The 16,483-nt window shown below is 45.5% G+C and overlaps 1 protein-coding gene across 2 annotated transcripts in view; it reads left to right on the top strand.

Moving 5' to 3' along the window:
• SLIT3 (slit guidance ligand 3) overlaps positions 1-16,483 on the top strand; it is a 652,947-nt gene that overhangs the window by 461,469 nt on the left and 174,995 nt on the right. For both annotated transcript variants that reach the window (XM_032158593.2, XM_032158594.2), the window contains exon 6: positions 1,255-1,326. In XM_032158593.2, the coding sequence (XP_032014484.1) occupies positions 1,255-1,326 (72 nt within the window). The remainder of the gene's footprint in view (positions 1-1,254; positions 1,327-16,483) is intronic.

The raw sequence follows: 16,483 nt of genomic DNA, 5'->3' as shown, positions 1-16,483 counted from the left end.
TCCCTCCACCTGAGAGGTGGAGAAAATTAAAAGAGTCTAGGAGTTTTTTAGCACAGCCATAGTTCTTTTCACCTGTCCTGCAGCCCCGAAGACCATGGTGTTCTCTGCAGACAGAGTATGACAATCTGGTGTCAATAACCAATTCCTGTATAACACCTTTTTTGTTGCTTTTTTATGTTTTTTTGAAGGAATAAAATGGGTTATGTATGTAATATATGCTATTTAAGTTTGGGTGTGATCATGGTTGATATCCTGACTTACACATTATATATATTTTGATTTAGAAAAAAAAAACCCCGATATCTATGTATTATCCCTCAACTAAAATAGTTCAGTCTCCAACTAGAATGTATTTTAGTCAAGGCATCTTTTTAAGAGACATTATTTTCACACTCACAGGATGGAAAGGGAAATAAAAAAGGAGTCTGGAAATAGGTGCATTTAATTCTCCCCAATTTAAATCAAAGTGGTGCATCTTTAAGGCAATAACGATATTCCTTCTTCCCCTCTTCATGAACGCTTCCATCAATGAATTTCTTTAATGTCGATGATGGTTGGTGCAGTTTGAGGGAATCTGTATTTAGTCAGAAAATGCTTCAATAGAATGACCTACCAGATGGGCCCCGTAACAATGCACAGAGGCATCAAACCACCACAGACATTTGGTGCTTAGAATAATAAAAAGACTATAAAATTAGATTAGTTGAGTCTAATTTGGAATTGGTATATTCCCCATGCACCCTTGCCGCTCTTGGGCAGATAAAGCCTTGAGATTTAGCACTGTGTCAGAGCAGAAGACTGCAACTTCCAGTAAAAGGGAGACGAGGGAACGGGAGAGAGGAAAAAAGCATTCTGGGAGGTCGCGGAGGGCAGAGCAGTGACCTCCAATGATTTACAGGCCTTTAGCTTAATGAAATTGTTTCAGTGACATGACGGTAAGAGCTCGTAATGGATTGGATGCCCTAATGTAATGAAATTACTCCCTTCTGCCTAAAAAAAAAAAAAAAAAAAAATGCGCAATTAATATTTACTGAGACCTGACAGCCTTTTGGTGCGCTCGTCTGTGTAGTTCTCTCAGACAGTCAGAGAGGAGAGACGGAGCAGCGTGGCAGACAGGCTGGCTCTGCACGAGCTCCTGGCGGGGACCAGCAGCGCCTGCAAGGGGGTGGAGGGACAGGCACTCGGGTGGCCCGGGCCGCCGGCCCCTCACACTGCCCCCGCTCAGCCTTCATGCTCTCCCCTGCTTTTCCACAGGCAACTGGACAACAACCACATCAGCTGCATTGAAGATGGAGCCTTCCGAGCGCTGCGCGATTTGGAGATCCTGTGAGTTGATTTTGCGATCGCTGCCTTGTGTGTGCGTGCCTGTGTGTGTATGTGTGTGTGTCCCTGTGGGGAGGAGAGAGGGGGAGAGTGTGTGCAGGAGGGTCTGTGTGGATGCATTTCTGGTCTTCTGCTGCAGTGCTATTAAAATTGGGAACCAGGGGATCCCTCCGGCTCACCTTGGTCAAAGTGTTTGCAGGCAGCCAAGTGTGATTTCTTACCTCCCACAAACTGGGGTTCCTGCTAATTAAGTCTCAATTGAGTCTTTCTCCTTTTCCCCCAGTGCTCCCGCAGTATTTGTTGCTGGGAGAAACAGATGGGCTGGAGCAGACCCCCCCAGAGCCTGCCACAGCATCAGGGACAGTGTGTTTGAGTGCGGGCACACCGGGAGACAGGGTCCGGGTTGGGGGCCAGAGAGAGAGGGGTTACTGCCAGGAGGTCAGCTGGAATTACCTGAATCAGAAAGGGACCTTGGCACAGGGCAGGGGAACGCCACACAGCCTGGGAAAGCCCAGTCATTGCCATTGCTCCTGGGATCTCATCTCAGGCTTCAATTCAAACTTTAAACAGTGACCATGACCTTAAAGGGGCCGGGGGTGGTGTGGGCAGGGGGAGGGGGAGGTGGGCAATGGGGGAAGCTGAGAGGAAGCAGCCCCTTCCCCATAATCCCACCCTGTACACCTTGTCTAAAAAGAACGTGTGGCTGCCTTTCTGAGCTCTGGATTTTCAAATGAGTCTAACTAAGAAAACGCGACTCCCAGGAGGAAAGTCAGCTAGGAGTCATGTTGGGGTCATTCCAACTAAAGTTGAATTGTGTAAGAAAACATTTTGGTTATTCTCACCAGAGCTACACTTCTAGCTGTGCCTGATTTAGAGAAGCCCAGAGAGGAAGGCAGTACAGCACAGAAGAACTTGGGTCACTTCTGTCAGGAGATGTGTGGTTGAGTCCGGATTCTACCACTGATTAGTCGTGTGACCTTGGGCAAGTCTCTTCGGCTCTGGGAGCCTCAGTTTCCTCATTTGTAAAATGAAAGGGTTGGTTGCTCTGTCTTGGGAGTGACTTCCCCTTTCCAAATTCTGTAGCTGCTTGGTTCTAAAAATAATTCCCATGGTACGATTCTAGCCAGTGACTGATAGCAGAGTGGGGTTTCTCAAGCATCCTCCTAAAAATAAAAAATTACACAGTCACAGGTTACCTATCTCTGATTCCAGAAGAATCAATGAATGCCAAATAAACAGGTGAATGAATATTTTAAAGCATTCCTTTGTATGTGAAAGAATGAATGAAATGTCCTCCCTCCGCCTTCCTCTTCACCTAGCCCCGCAGACACTAGCAACGGGTTGGAGAGAGCCTCTCCACGTTATTTGAGAGGAAGGTGATTCCAAGAGGAATCACGGGAAATAAAAGAGGATGCTGATGCTGCAAGCTGCTTGAAATCAGATGAAAGCCGAGAATTCCCGGTCCAGAAAAGACAGGACCCACAGCCAGGGAGGTCAGATTGTCATTTCTGAGATAGATTGTCTCTCCTCACCCAAACTCTGACCCTGGAACTGGCAACAAATGCCTGTCTGCGAGGGAGAGGATGCCAGCCCAAATTTAGTAACCTAGGACTCCTCTTATCAGGAGGCTGGGGCTGAGAAGGGTAGGCAGGATTTTCCCTGCCTGCAAAATAGCATTTGTAGAAAGGGCTGCTCAGAGCACATCACCTTTTTCCTCCCTTGACAGAGAGAATGAGAAAGATAAGAAAATTCCTTGGGAAGAGACCAGGAAATGGAAGTCACCAGCTGCCACAAAACAGCTGTGACAACCTGACGGTCCTCATGTTCATTCTCTGTGCTAGGAACAGTGTTGTCTTACCTCACCAGGAAGGCAGTCTGAGGGAGAAGAGAGGGCTTTACAGCGAGACACACCTGGGTGGGGCTTGGGTCAAGTGTCTTAATCTCTCTGAGTCTGTCTCCCCAACTTTTAAAAACAGACAATGTATGTACTACATAGGAGGGGCTCTCATAAGTGCCATCCCTTCTACTTTCCTAACTTTGCCCCTGTACACCCTCACCCCCATCAAGCCCTTGCCCAGGACAGATTTGGACAACTCTCCTCTACTCAGATACAAAAAAAAAAGGTATCCAGATGCACCAGGTGTCTCCAAGTTGAAGCTTTAAAAACCTGTGACTGAAAGAAAAAAAAAAAGTTCTCATTCCTTATCATTGCAAAGAGCCCATAGGATCTGATTAGTTTACCTTCTCAATTCCAAACAAAGCCAGATCAATAGCTTTGTTTTAAAGACACTCTCATTTGGCTTCACATGGCTAACTGCTTAAAATTAATCATAATCAGTTATTCCGTGGGTTTTTAATTTCCAGCAGAGGCACATGGCTTTGAAACCATCCATCTTAATGGTGAGCCATTCTGAAATTGGCTGGAGCTGACATCTCCATTTAAAGAACCTCCCCTCCCCACCCCTAGACCTTCCAAATCTCATCCACACATTGACATTTTCTAATGCTTCTCTGTAATCACAATTTAGGCTCCATAAAGAATCCTGGCAATGAAATAATAAATAGGAACTCAGTGACAGTATCACACATTAGCTTGATAAATTTCTGAGTGAAAGAGGAGAGTTCAAAACATCCTATCCCCAGCAAGAGCATTTTAAAATATCTGAAGCTTCAAAGTCTGCAAATTAAGAAGACAAAATGTAATGTTTCGGGTGTGTTTTCTCTGACACTAGGCAGCATGAAGTAGAAATCAAGGAAAGACACATTGGTTGTCCCAGAAAGCTCTCAAATTAACTTAAGGAAAGTGTATGGATGTCAACTGTGAGTAGAAGTATTTCACATGCAATAACCCTGTTATTCCATCCCTCCTGTGGATGGAAATACCATAAAACTTCTTTCCATCGAGGCTGACGATGGTTTTACCAGTTACATTGAATGAGAAAGTTGGAGGCGAGCCTGAGAGGGAACCACTGACTATGAGAAGAAATGAACTGGTACAAGGTTGGGAAAGACTGAAATCTGCCCACTTCAACCTCACTTTTGACTCATTCCCAATGGGGGATGTCCAGTGCAGAGTATGGTGGACAGGGAAAGGAGCCATCCCCTCCCCTTTCCAAGAAGAAAAGCATAGTATGGGGGGCAAAACTTCTCATTCCTTCCGTGCCACTACGGAGGAGGAATAATGAGGAAAATGAAAATCGCTAGCAGTTACTCAAGCCCAGCGATACCACCAGTGCTTTTACGTGCCCTAGCTCTTGCCATCCTCACAATCTCTCAATAGAGCTACTGTTACCCTCACCCTGCTTTTACAAAAAAAGTAGCCCATCTCAGAGAAGGCAAGTAACCTAATTAGCAGCAGAGTCTGTGTGATTAACCATTCTACCAAGCTGCCTTTTGGATGCATGTTGCCAAGGCTGTCATGGTGTTTGGCTGCCCTGAAGCATGGCGGGTGTGGGCTGCAGGGTGGTGTGAACTGGCCTCAAGAACTGATGGAGGCAAACTAGCAATGACTCACAATCCTGCTGGGGAGAACGTCGGAGCCTTTCACAGGCTTGTGAAATTGGCCCTGTCATTCCCTTTACCCAGTTAACGGGTGCCCACAAAGTTGAAGGTAAATCAAACTTGCAGGAGTAAGGAACTCATCCTGCTTTTTCACTGCTACACTTGTCATCCCAGAGATGATTTATTCCCACTCATGGCCATTGCCATAGACTTTGGCACTCCACAGTTCGGGGGCCCTATTTTCTAGAACTGTCTCCCCCACTAAAAAAAAATACAGCCTCAAGTTCTTGGCATTTCAGGTTCTTAATTGAGGGACCGAGCCTCTGTGAGTCAGACCCTCTGCTGTTACTCAAATCATTGCCCTTTAATTTCCACCTGTTCTATGCTTTTGGCAATTCGCATACAACACTAGGTTTTTTCCAAGTAAGTCATGCTTATACTGCAGTTGAATATGCCAAGACTGCATTCCTGGCTCTGTGTGGTCAGGATGCACTGTGCTGGTGCACTGAGCCCTGGGTTTCTAGCCCATACCAGCCAGGCTGAGGATGGCCAGGCATTTCACCAGTTATAGTGGCACCTCCCTGACCAATGTACCATTATGGGTCAGAAAAAAAAAAAAATGCTTAACTCTAATGAAAAAAAAAAAATAGGGACAAATTAAACAAAAATGAGAAAACCTCATTAATAACATATGTCATGAATTGTTTCTCAATAGTATTATGGGAGAATAAAAAATACTTCTGGACATTGTCCCTTGACTAAAGGTAGCAAGTCAGAAGTTCAATAAATACATTGTCAAAAATGCCGGACCACAGATAACAGAAACACATCCTGAAAATGCTCTCATCTCCCGGTGATTGGTCTGCCCTTGAGAAATCACTGGTGCCAGGTAAATGGCCTGGAGATCCCAACAGGTCCATAGATAACCAGCGTGTGCTGTTTGGAAGCTCTCACTCCCATTTATGTCACTTGCCAATTTTGGAAATTCATTGACATTATTATAGGCTGGCGCTGGTGGGACCTTAGGTGTCTCCAGGATGACCTCTCATTGTCCAGATTAAGACACAGGGAGCAGGCACTGGAGAGAGGCCCATGCCGCCTGGCATTCTGCACCCCGAGCCCCTCGCCTGGTTCACCCTAGGCCTGGCCCTGGCTGGGAGACTTGCCTGAAGACAGCAGCAAGTTGGCAGTAACAGGGAATTTGGGACTCCTCACCCGTGTTTCTGTCCACATTGGGCACCTATATGCAATTGTTCAGAAGGGAGCCCCTGGTAAGATTGGGAATCCCAAGCACAGTTCATCCTTTCAAAACCCACCATTAAGTTTTGGGTATTAGTTAGGAGATTGGGGGAGGGCAAATGTTTGTCTGTGACAGAATCAAGGGATGATCCAGCTTTTAGCTCTCTTTAAACCAGAGGCTACAAACTAGACCACAGACCATATTGCTCCCGTAGGTGAGATTTTTCTTTTGTCCTGCGGAGTGTTTTTTAAAAATTGAAATTAGCATTTCACATTTAAAAATTGAGATATGTTACATAAACGCCCAGATTTCCAGCTTCTCTGGAAAAACCAGAAGCACTGGCAACTGTGGGCCGGCATTTCTGCATTGCAGTCAGCTGTGGCTGAGGAGCACCTATCCTCTTTGGATGGGGCATGTAGACCCCACTCTGCCACTGACCCCCACCAATTTACATTAACTGCCAGCCCATGTGGCCCCTGTGCTGACCCATCCAAGAAGCAAAGACACACTGTGTGGCCAGCACAGTGCTGGGCGCTGGGTACAGTAAAGCTTGAAGTGAGCAGGTGCTTGGCAGGCTGAGCTCCATGGGCCAGAGCTCACCAGCAGGATGGAGCAGGCACACAGAGAGCGCTTAGTGATGTGGAGTCCAGGACGCCCGAACCTAAGCAAGGACACCCCAGGGCAATCACGAATCCCCCGTGTCTCACCTTCTGAGGAGCTCTTCTCAAGGGTTAAACTCGTCTCCAAATTGCCTTTGATGTTACAGCAGTTGTAATTGGTTTTATGCCTATGAGGGTGAAAAACAAGAGGTGACTCTAGCTCCACGTCTTCATCACAAGAGCCGCCCCACCTGCCCTGGTTCTTGTTCCCCAGGCCCCTGGATCAACTGGTGTAACTGAGGCCGCCGAGCCCATGTTTAGAGAGGAGAATTTGAAGAGTTAAAGCAATAGTAGAACTAACCAGACTTTTAGGGTAGTTCTAATTCAGTCATATCCTGGTGGGTTCAACGTGGCCTGACGCAGAACCCCACAGGTAGACGCAGAAGAGTGAATGGGGAAAAGGTCCTTTTCTGGTACAAGAGGAAGGCAGTGGAAACAAATTGACAGCAGTCCTGAACCCTAGGTAAGGATGTGCTCACTCTTCTAGAGCGGGGTTGGTGTCCTGGTACAGGGTGTTAGGGCATTCAAGCACAATGTTGCCCACTTCAGAGAACCCAGAGTTTAATGCAAGTCGCAGTGTGTTGGCCACTTCAGCTGAGCTTCCTCTGGATGCAGAGACAGAGGATTAACGAATAATAATAATGATGTAACAATAATATATAGTACCATGGTACAATAATTATTAGTATGATTATATTATTCTTGTTAGAGCCTCCATGTTTGAGCATCTACTATTTTTTGGAGTCTACTTCTATTTTTGAGCATCTTCAGGCACCATGGTAAGTCAGTAGAATGAGGCATCTCAATTAAATCTTCACCACAACTTTATGAGGCACATCCTAGGAACTGCATTTCACCAGTCAGGAAACTGATGCTTAGAAAAGTTCTGACTTGCCCAGAGTCACAGTGGCAAGTACAAGGGGACTACTCTTTCTGAACTCAGATCCAGTTCTGCCTGATATCTGAGCCCCTGCCCTTAACAAAAATTCCAATTAAAATTAAAAGCATCTACCAGAACACACATACATAGAAACAATTATATGCTCTAGTGAGATTATTGTCTGTTGTGAATGCCCAGAAAATTCAGAAACCATAGTTATTGAAATACTGACCCATAGGGTGCTTAGATCTAAATTTATGACCTCAGCTTAATCAGCATCAGATCCAGTTCCACAAAAACTGCCCCAGACATGAAGGTACAGAGCCGTGGTTGAGCTTTGGAGGGGTTAGAGTCCTCTCATAGAACCAGCTTCCAGCTCATCTTTACCAGACTAGGTGGTTTGGGGTTCATTTCCTTATTGAAAAATGGAAACTGTAATTCCCAACCCTGAGAATAGCTGTGTCGGTTAAAAGAGGTATCGTTGGTGTGTGCCTAGCAAATAGCAGGCTCCCAATCGGGACGCTCATAAGTAAAGTTGGTAAATACTTCTGTACTGTTTCTCTGCTTTATATCCACATCTCACTCACCCCTGGCACATACTAAGTGACCAGTTAAAGTATGTGGAACCAAATCGAGTTGAAATTAATTAACTGAATTGAAGCCCACATCACCAGTCTCTAGAGTCCCTGTTATGGCTTGTCTCCGAACAGAACAAGATATAGTTGTCCTGGAATCATTTTAAATGTTGAACAACGTAGTATTTTACTGAACCGGTCCACTTTTCACATTACCTTTGATTTTGCATTTCTCTGGCTAAATGGTGATCTTTCTTTCTCCTTTTAATAGGGAACAAAATCAGAGCTACAGTGAAAATTGGTGTGTTACAACAGAGACCAGACTCATTTTTATTTATTTATAAAATGTTTCACCTGGGTTTCTCTGGGAGCTACAAACATTTTATCAGGGTGTTTAGTCATGACATAGTTTTGAATATAGAACTGTCATGGCTTAATGAAAGTCTTAAAATATCTCCAGATATTTTTCTTTTGGTACTGTGCTGTAAATTGTGATATGTTCATGCAATCAGGATTAAAATTGCACTCTGTAGAAAGCATTTGAAACTTCCATTCAGCCCCTAGAATACTAGGAAAGGAACTGGGTTTTCTATAAATGCTCTTGTGCCGCTCAACACACACCTCCTTCTTAGTCATCCAGACTCCAAGTTCCATGACAGTCATGCTCTTCAAATGATTAGCTTGGTTTTGAGAACCCCAGCTTAAGGAAAAAGTAAAAATTACTTTGAAATCTAAATTTTTTTTCCATTTAAATAAGTAGCACTTTCACCTTTAAAATACATAGAATCTGGGGGAAACTTGTGGTTTCTAGTTGATTTCACTTTCCTGTTAACCAAAAGCTAGTTTCATCTCTGAAGTTGAAAATGTATTGGTGTACATTCCTGGGTTAAGAGGATATGGAGAAGATAATTGTATTGTTTTTGATCAGCAAAGGATCTTGAATCAACAAACCTCCTGTTAACTTCTCCCGTGAGTAGCGCTTAGGTGGAGTCAGCAAGTCATGGTGGTCTTGCTGTCCCCAGGGGCCACAGATTCCAGCTGCCGGGTCTCTGCACTGGAATTCAGACTTGACAAACTTGGTTTGGGAGCAATCTTTTGAAATGCTTTGTCCCACCTAGAACAAACTGGAAAAATAGTTCTGCATGTTTGAAGAAAGATTCCAGAGAGTTTTCTTTCAAGGGCAAGATGTGGAGGGCGGGGGAAATGCCGTAGAGCAGCCACATGCCTACAGCGGTCAGTTCACTCCCAAGACCAGGCTTCTGTGCTGATTTGCAAAGGCGCCCCTGCCTGATGGTCAGCCTCTGCCCTTTCACCATCCCCTCAGCTCACAGCAGGGGCTTTGGTGACCAGTATTTGAGCATGTTTAGTGAATAACTTGCCTCTAGATCAGCGCTCATCCCATGACACTCATGGACCTCCAAGCCAGGGAGCCTTGTTCTTCTTGAACAGCCAAACCTGCCTGCCACGGCTGCTGCCGTTTCCACCAGGGATGCCCAAGACTGGACAGCTCAACTTACCTGTGGCCTAACGTCTGCTTTTCTATAGACCTGAGTCTTGAAAGTCAAGATCCTAGGAGCTCTCACAGGAATTTGGCCCTCTTCTACCCATTGGCTTAATGGAAGGAAGGATGATGTGGAGAAGGTGATGGAGACACAAGGCTGGGAAGAATTGGAGCAACATTCCTACTTTTCCCTGAGCTTTCATTTTCTATCTTTGAAGGTATTAAAAAGTAAGGGATGGGCCAGGCGAGGTAGCTCACGCCTGTAATCCCAGTGCCAAGGCAGAGGGATTGCTTGAGCCCAGGAGTTTGAGACCAGTCTAGACAACATAGCAAGACCTCTACACAAACAAAAACAAAAACGAAAAAAAAGGTTTTCTTTTTTGAGATGGACTCTTGCTCTGTCACCCAGGCTGGAGTGCAGTGGTGGAATCTGGGCTCACTGCAACCTCCGCCTCCTGGGTTCAAGCGATTCTCTTGTCTCAGTCTCCTAAGTAGCTGGGATTACAGGTGCCCGCCAACATGTCTGGCTAATTATTTTGTATTTTTAGTAGAGATGGGGTTTCACCATGTTGGCCAGTCTGGTCTCAAACTCCTGACCTCAAGTGATCTGCCCGCCTTGGCCTCCCAAAGTGCTGGGATTACAGGTGTGAGTCACTGCACCCAGAAAAAAAAACAAAACAAAACAAAAAAAAACAACTTTTTTTTTTTTGAAGTAAGGGATGGTAGATGAAGCAGGGATGAAGGAAATATTGATTCCATTTCTCCAGGGTCACATTTGGATTCTTAAAACTCATTGTCAAAAAGCTCTAGAGAATCCATTTTCTTTTGACTTATAACTAAATCGGAGGACTCCAACTGCTGGCCCATGGGTTGAATGAAAACAGCAGATGTGGGATTTTATATTTTTCTTTAATTTTTTTGTTTACAAATAATTAGAATGTTTACAATGTCTACAAATAATTAGAATTTGTTGCCAACATTTAAAACTCAAGTAATTTTATGTAAAATTTATAATTCAACTTCCAATGAATATCTAGAAGCTTTGGCAACCCTGGGCCCGCCTGTGGCTAGGATCTCTCCAGCAGCGCCGTCCAATAGAACTTTCTGTGATGAGGGAAATATTGGATCTCTGTGTTATCCAGGATGGAAGCCCCTGGCTGCACATGACTCTTGAACACTTGAAGTGCGTCTTACACAACTGAGAAACTGAATTTTTAATTTTTATTTAATTTTAATTGATTCCAATGTGAATTGCCACATGTAACTCATGGCTACCTTATTGGATGGTGCAAGTTGGGAGCTAAGTGTGGGTGGGTACCCTGTCTGGACAGGGCATGCTCTGCAAATCACCATAGCTCCCACCAGGCCTGCTTCCCTGTCCTGCTCCAAATCTCTCCAGCCATTTCACATCCATTAAGAATGTTTAAATAGTGTCTTTTCTAAAAATAAATCTTTGAAATATCTGCCACTCCCCTCACCCTCCACCTCCATCTTTTTTTTTTTTTTTCGAGACAGAGTCTCGCTGTGTCTCCCAGGCTGGAGTGCAGTGGCATGATCTCGGCTCACTGCAACCTCCACCTCCCAGGTTCAAGTGATTCTCCTGCCTCAGCCTCCTGAGCAGCTGGAATTACAGGCATGCACCACCATACCTGGCTGATTTTTGTATTTTTGGTAGAGACAGGGTTTCACCATGTTGGACCCCCCTGGTCTCAGACTCCTGACCTCGAGTGATCCGCCCACCTCTGCCTCCCAAAGTGCTGAGATTACAGGCATGAGCCACTGCACCCGGCCCTTTCTCCATCTAAATTTAAACATCTGGGTCTTATACCCACAAAAGACCCATTTTTATCAAAACCCAGGAGTGGGATCCTTACAACCATGGCCCACCAAAACAAAACCCTCTCAGTGTAAATTTGTTCCCTGATCCCCATTATTTGCTTCTCACAGCCTTGCGAATGACTTCCACAAAGTCAGCTCAGTAAGAAAATCACTCCCCTGCCTGAGCCCTTCCTGTCTCTATAGGTACACTAGAGATGCGGCAGCCAGTTAGGGAACCAAGCCCATTAACCCCACAGAAGCTGAGCCGGGTATTTGCATAAACAGAGAAAGAAAAAGAGCCGACCCTGCCTAACTGTTTTCATATGCTGCACACTGGGGGTTAGTTGTGACTTTTAGACTTTGGCCAGATGTCCTGTCTGTGCAGAGCTGGGCAGATCTGGGCATCTATGACCACTTCTTCTAACATCTGGAAAACGATTCCCAATCCGGAAATGCGATTTTAGAGCCAGCACAACCCAATTGGAATTAGAGAGTGAAATTTTAGGCTAGAAAGACCCTGGAGTTCAGCTAGTTCCACCACTTCATTTTAAAAGAAACCCCCTCAGAAAGGTTAAATGACTTGCCCACAGCCATAGGAAAAATTCATGGAAGAACCAGGCCAGAAAGCAGGTCTTTTGGCTCTTTATCCAGTTCTCTTTATTGCTGTCTGCTTGCCCCTAAATTAGCAGACAGGAAACAAAAGTAAGTGAAGCCAGCTTTCATGTCCTGTTCATGCCATCACCTCTTAATCTCCAGCATTTCGCTAGAGGGAACGTTTTGCATTCAGCATGAGGACAACACCTTCCCTTTCTAGGGCCTTCCAGGCCTTTGGCCACTGCTTGGGAAATGGCCACTCTAGTACCCCAATAGATTGTCCAGTCAGATGGCAGTCTGGAAGAGACCAGATTCCACATCCTTGATCCCTGGCTACCAGGGATGACCAGAAACCCGTTGAGTAAGCACTGGAGTCCCCTGCCCATTGCTGAGCCCAATTAGCCCAAGCTGTAAATTGCACTCAGCTCCCTGGGAGACTCCCTCCCTTGCAAATATCAGAGGATGAAAAGCAGGACCTCTCTGGCATCTCAGCCCAGGAACAGAGCCTCATGCACCCTGTGCAGCTTTTTCTAACAGCTCTGAAGTGGCTCAGTTCCGACTGTCCACAAAAAGTGACCTATGTTTGGCCGCAGAACTAATGAGTAGCATGCAAAAACCAGACAAGAGCTCACCTGCCTGGTGGAAAACAGTCTTACCTTTAGAAACAGAAACTTATTCAGGGCTCTTTGTCCCCAAGTAATAATGATTGTGGGGGGAGAAACATTGAATAATTTACAATCATTTAAAGATAATTCCTCCCTGGCGGCTGCTCTTCAGGAGTTGCGGTATAGAAGGAAGGTTTCAACTACATTTCACCATAATGCCACTGAAGCAGTTTGATCTTCTTACTATATTTTTTTCTGATTTAAATTATCAAATTAATTTGGTTCAGAGGCCAAAAACTGGCACCTGCAAGCCAGATCCAGCCCCCAGGTGTTTCATTTGTGGGTTTTGATACTCAAGGTGTTTTAGCTGCCAATATTAAAAAACCAGGAGACCTCATAGGAAAATTCTAGACGTCTGGCTTTCTCTTTAAAAATAACAAAAGGGAAGAACTGGCAATGCTGCACCCCCATTCCAGCGTAGCACAGTCTCTTGAAACAAGAAGTGACGATCCCATTTAGTAAGGCTGGGTTTACAACAGTCCCCACGCAGCTCACTCACTTATATGACAAGCCTCACTCCCATAGGCAATTGTGTTTGTACTCCTGGATGAGCCCAGAAGGCTGTTCAGAGTGGAAATTTATTTGTATCAAAAGATGCCAAAAACCTGACCGTTCATGCTTTGATGTTTGCCAACCCATTCAGTAAACAGTGAGCCTTCCTACGTGCCAAACACTGGGCCAGGCTCTGGCTATGTAACTACATGAAACAGACTTGCTGTCTGTCCACGCCTAGTATACACATTCATGGATATTTTCAAAATGTCCCTCTTCTTCCTCTCTTACTGGGCTAGGCACCAAATGCAGCTGAGGTGGAAATTGCCTGTTTCTTCCCTTTTCAACTGCAAACTCACCTGTCCAGTAACGTAAGTTGGAGGTCACTCTTCATCCGTGGACACGTTGGCAGTTGCCTGATTTCTTTCTTTTTTTTTTTTTTTTTTTGAGACAGAGTCTCGCTCTGTCACCCAGGCTGGAGTGCAGTGGCGCTATCTCGGCTCACTGCAAGCTCTGCCTCCCAGGTTCACGCCATTCTCCTGCCTCAGCCTCTTCGAGTAGCTGGGACTACAGGCGCCCGCCACCACGCCCGGCTAATTTTTTTTGTATTTTTAGTAGAGACGGGGTTTCACCGTGGTCTCGATCTCCTGGCCTCGTAATCCGCCCGCCTCGGCCTCCCAAAGTGCTGGGATTACAAGCGTGAGCCACTGCGCCCGGCCGGCAGTTGCCTGATTTCTAAGTCAAGACTGTCCATGGTCTCGGGCTATAGATGATGAAACAGAATTGGGAGACCAAGGCCATCTCATTCACATGGTCATTTTAAGTACATTTTAAAATAAACTCCATCATTGGAAGGCAGTTGAGCCATTCTGAATCACTGCTAGGCAGCATCTGTGATCATCTCAATAAATGCCTAAGGAGTTCTTTGGAGTCAAGGGACCCCCAAACACGGGATCTGATTGAGTAGTGACAGGATTTGAGGATTTATCTTTCTCTTTTGATCTTCCACTTTTAACATTTTTTGTAGGCATTATTTTTCTTTGAACACTGAGGCTCTGCCGAGTGGATGGAGACGAATTTCTGCCTGTCATAATATGAATATATAATAAAAGAAGAACCAAAGACAAGCCCTTTTGTTAAGGAATCTGTATTATCAAAGGCCCAAATTGGCAGCTGATTGTTTTTATTTATTTCTGTAGGTTTTACATGACACCTGGAGACCATTTAAAATGTTACTTGGCGGTGAGAGCTGTGTGTTTAAAAATAACGCTCACCCGGTGCCAAATCACTTTAGAGTCGGGTACAAATATTGAGACAAAAACCCCAGCTGTTATTGCTTTGGCTGCTAATTTGAGGTGTCAAATGAGAGCTCGACTGCTATACGTCAGTGAATAAGGCCCCTTGTGAGATCATTATGTTTTCTAACAGTTGAGAGTAATGGACTAATCAGTGCAGCATCAGTTGTTTTCATTATATGCCCACACAATGGTTATGAGCTTTAATTTAAACGGTCCACAGGGAGATCAAGGAACTCAGTAATATGCAGCACCCAGGATAGTCCAGGAAAGCAGGTAATGCGAAAGAGATGGCTTCTCACCCTTGTCTCACCTCTCCCTCCACTCTCCCCCACCCCCACCAATCTGGCTTATTCCTCCTGCCTCATATGCCCTTGGAGACCCATCACCCACTCCAAACAAGCAAAAGAGAAGCTTTGCTTAAGGAGCAGGCAGATCTGTACTTTCTATGCCACAGGGTATTCTTAAAAATTCCAGCCAACCCATCCAACAGTAAGGGTCACTAGGCTTTTGGCAACGCTGATATGTGTTAGCCAAACCTTGACCTCAGACGCCTTTGAGACCTAGTTGTCCTGTCTCCTATGTTGCCTCTCCTACCTCCCTTGTTCTGTGTACTGAGCTCTCCCTGCTCCTTGGACAGGAGGAGGGCTGTCTAATGCTGTTGGCTTGGAGCAGCCACAGCAGTGAGGCCAACACCATGTTCCCTGCCACTTTTGGGACCAGTAAAGGATGGGTCCCTCACAAACTCATGTGATTCGCCTCCACCTTGGAAAAATGTGGAAGCTGGAAAGGTGACATCTGTCTGTCTGAAGACAATCCTGTAAGAGGCACTTTTGTGTAATGATGAAAAATATGGGTCCTGGTATCACACCTCTGGGCTTTGAATATTGGCTCCACAACTCTAGCTGTGAGATCTGAGCAGAGTTTATGTCATTTCCTGGGCTTCCAAATGGAAGTAATAATATCTCAGGAGTGTTGGGAGAATTAAATGAGATAATGTATGAGAAGTGCTCAGGCTAGTGCTGGGACTTAGTAAACACCTCATAAATAGTATCCGCATTATTTCTGCTATTATGAACATCATAGATACCTCTATTGGAAGATTTTGGCAAGCTTCAAAGCAATATCCTTGACTAGTCTAGCTCATTAGAGGAAAGTAGTGTGTTCACAGGAGAACATATACCATTCTGCTTAGGTTTTCTCTAAGGATGCTTTATTGAATCATTCTTATTCTTGGTTTCTGGAGCTTCCTAGCAGCCCCAGGCACATTAGAGCAGTGTACAGCTGGATGAGAAAGGCAAGTTCAACCTGGAGATGAGGGAAACAGTAAAGGGAGCTTCACTTAAAAATGATAGGGTACTTAGGAGGAGGTGCTGAGGATGGAGGCCCTGGGCTGAGCGGGAGGCTTGGGGATGCCCCTCTCAACTCGAGGTTGAGAAAGTGGGGTTGAGCATTCAGTGTATGCTCTCCTGGGGCCAAGTCCACAAAGAGAAGCTATCCATGCAGATTGTAATAGAGCTGAGTCAGCCAATAACGATCACACTCTTAGGACCTGAGTGTTGTAGGGCCTGGTCATCAGCAGTAGGCCCTGATTCCTGGTCCCATGTTGGCTGCCCATCAGCAGCTGCCCAGCAAGACTGAGAAGAGTGGCTTGCTTTGACCTGTGAACCAGAGAGGAGAGCAGGCACATACAGGACAGCCCCAAGAACCTGTAGTGTCCCCAGTTTCATTCCTCTTGCTCTGCCTGAGCCAAGCAAGACGGAGGGCCTGCAGTGAGTACCCCTTGAGGTCCGCACACTGCCAGAACCCCTCTGTGCACATCATCCCCTGCCCGTGGTTTAGGTATTTCTCACAGGGTCCGGCCACAGGACTTACACTCTCAGCTGCTCTTCAGGAAAGGAGTCTGGTACTTTGGCTGTATCCACCTCTGTTAATTCACT

The sequence above is a fragment of the Hylobates moloch genome, unplaced genomic scaffold (genome assembly GCF_009828535.3).
Source record: "Hylobates moloch isolate HMO894 unplaced genomic scaffold, HMol_V3 SCAFFOLD_6, whole genome shotgun sequence".
Taxonomy (NCBI): Eukaryota; Metazoa; Chordata; class Mammalia; order Primates; family Hylobatidae; genus Hylobates; species Hylobates moloch.
Note: the sequence above shows the minus strand (reverse complement) of the source record. Positions and strands in the feature narration are given on the sequence as shown.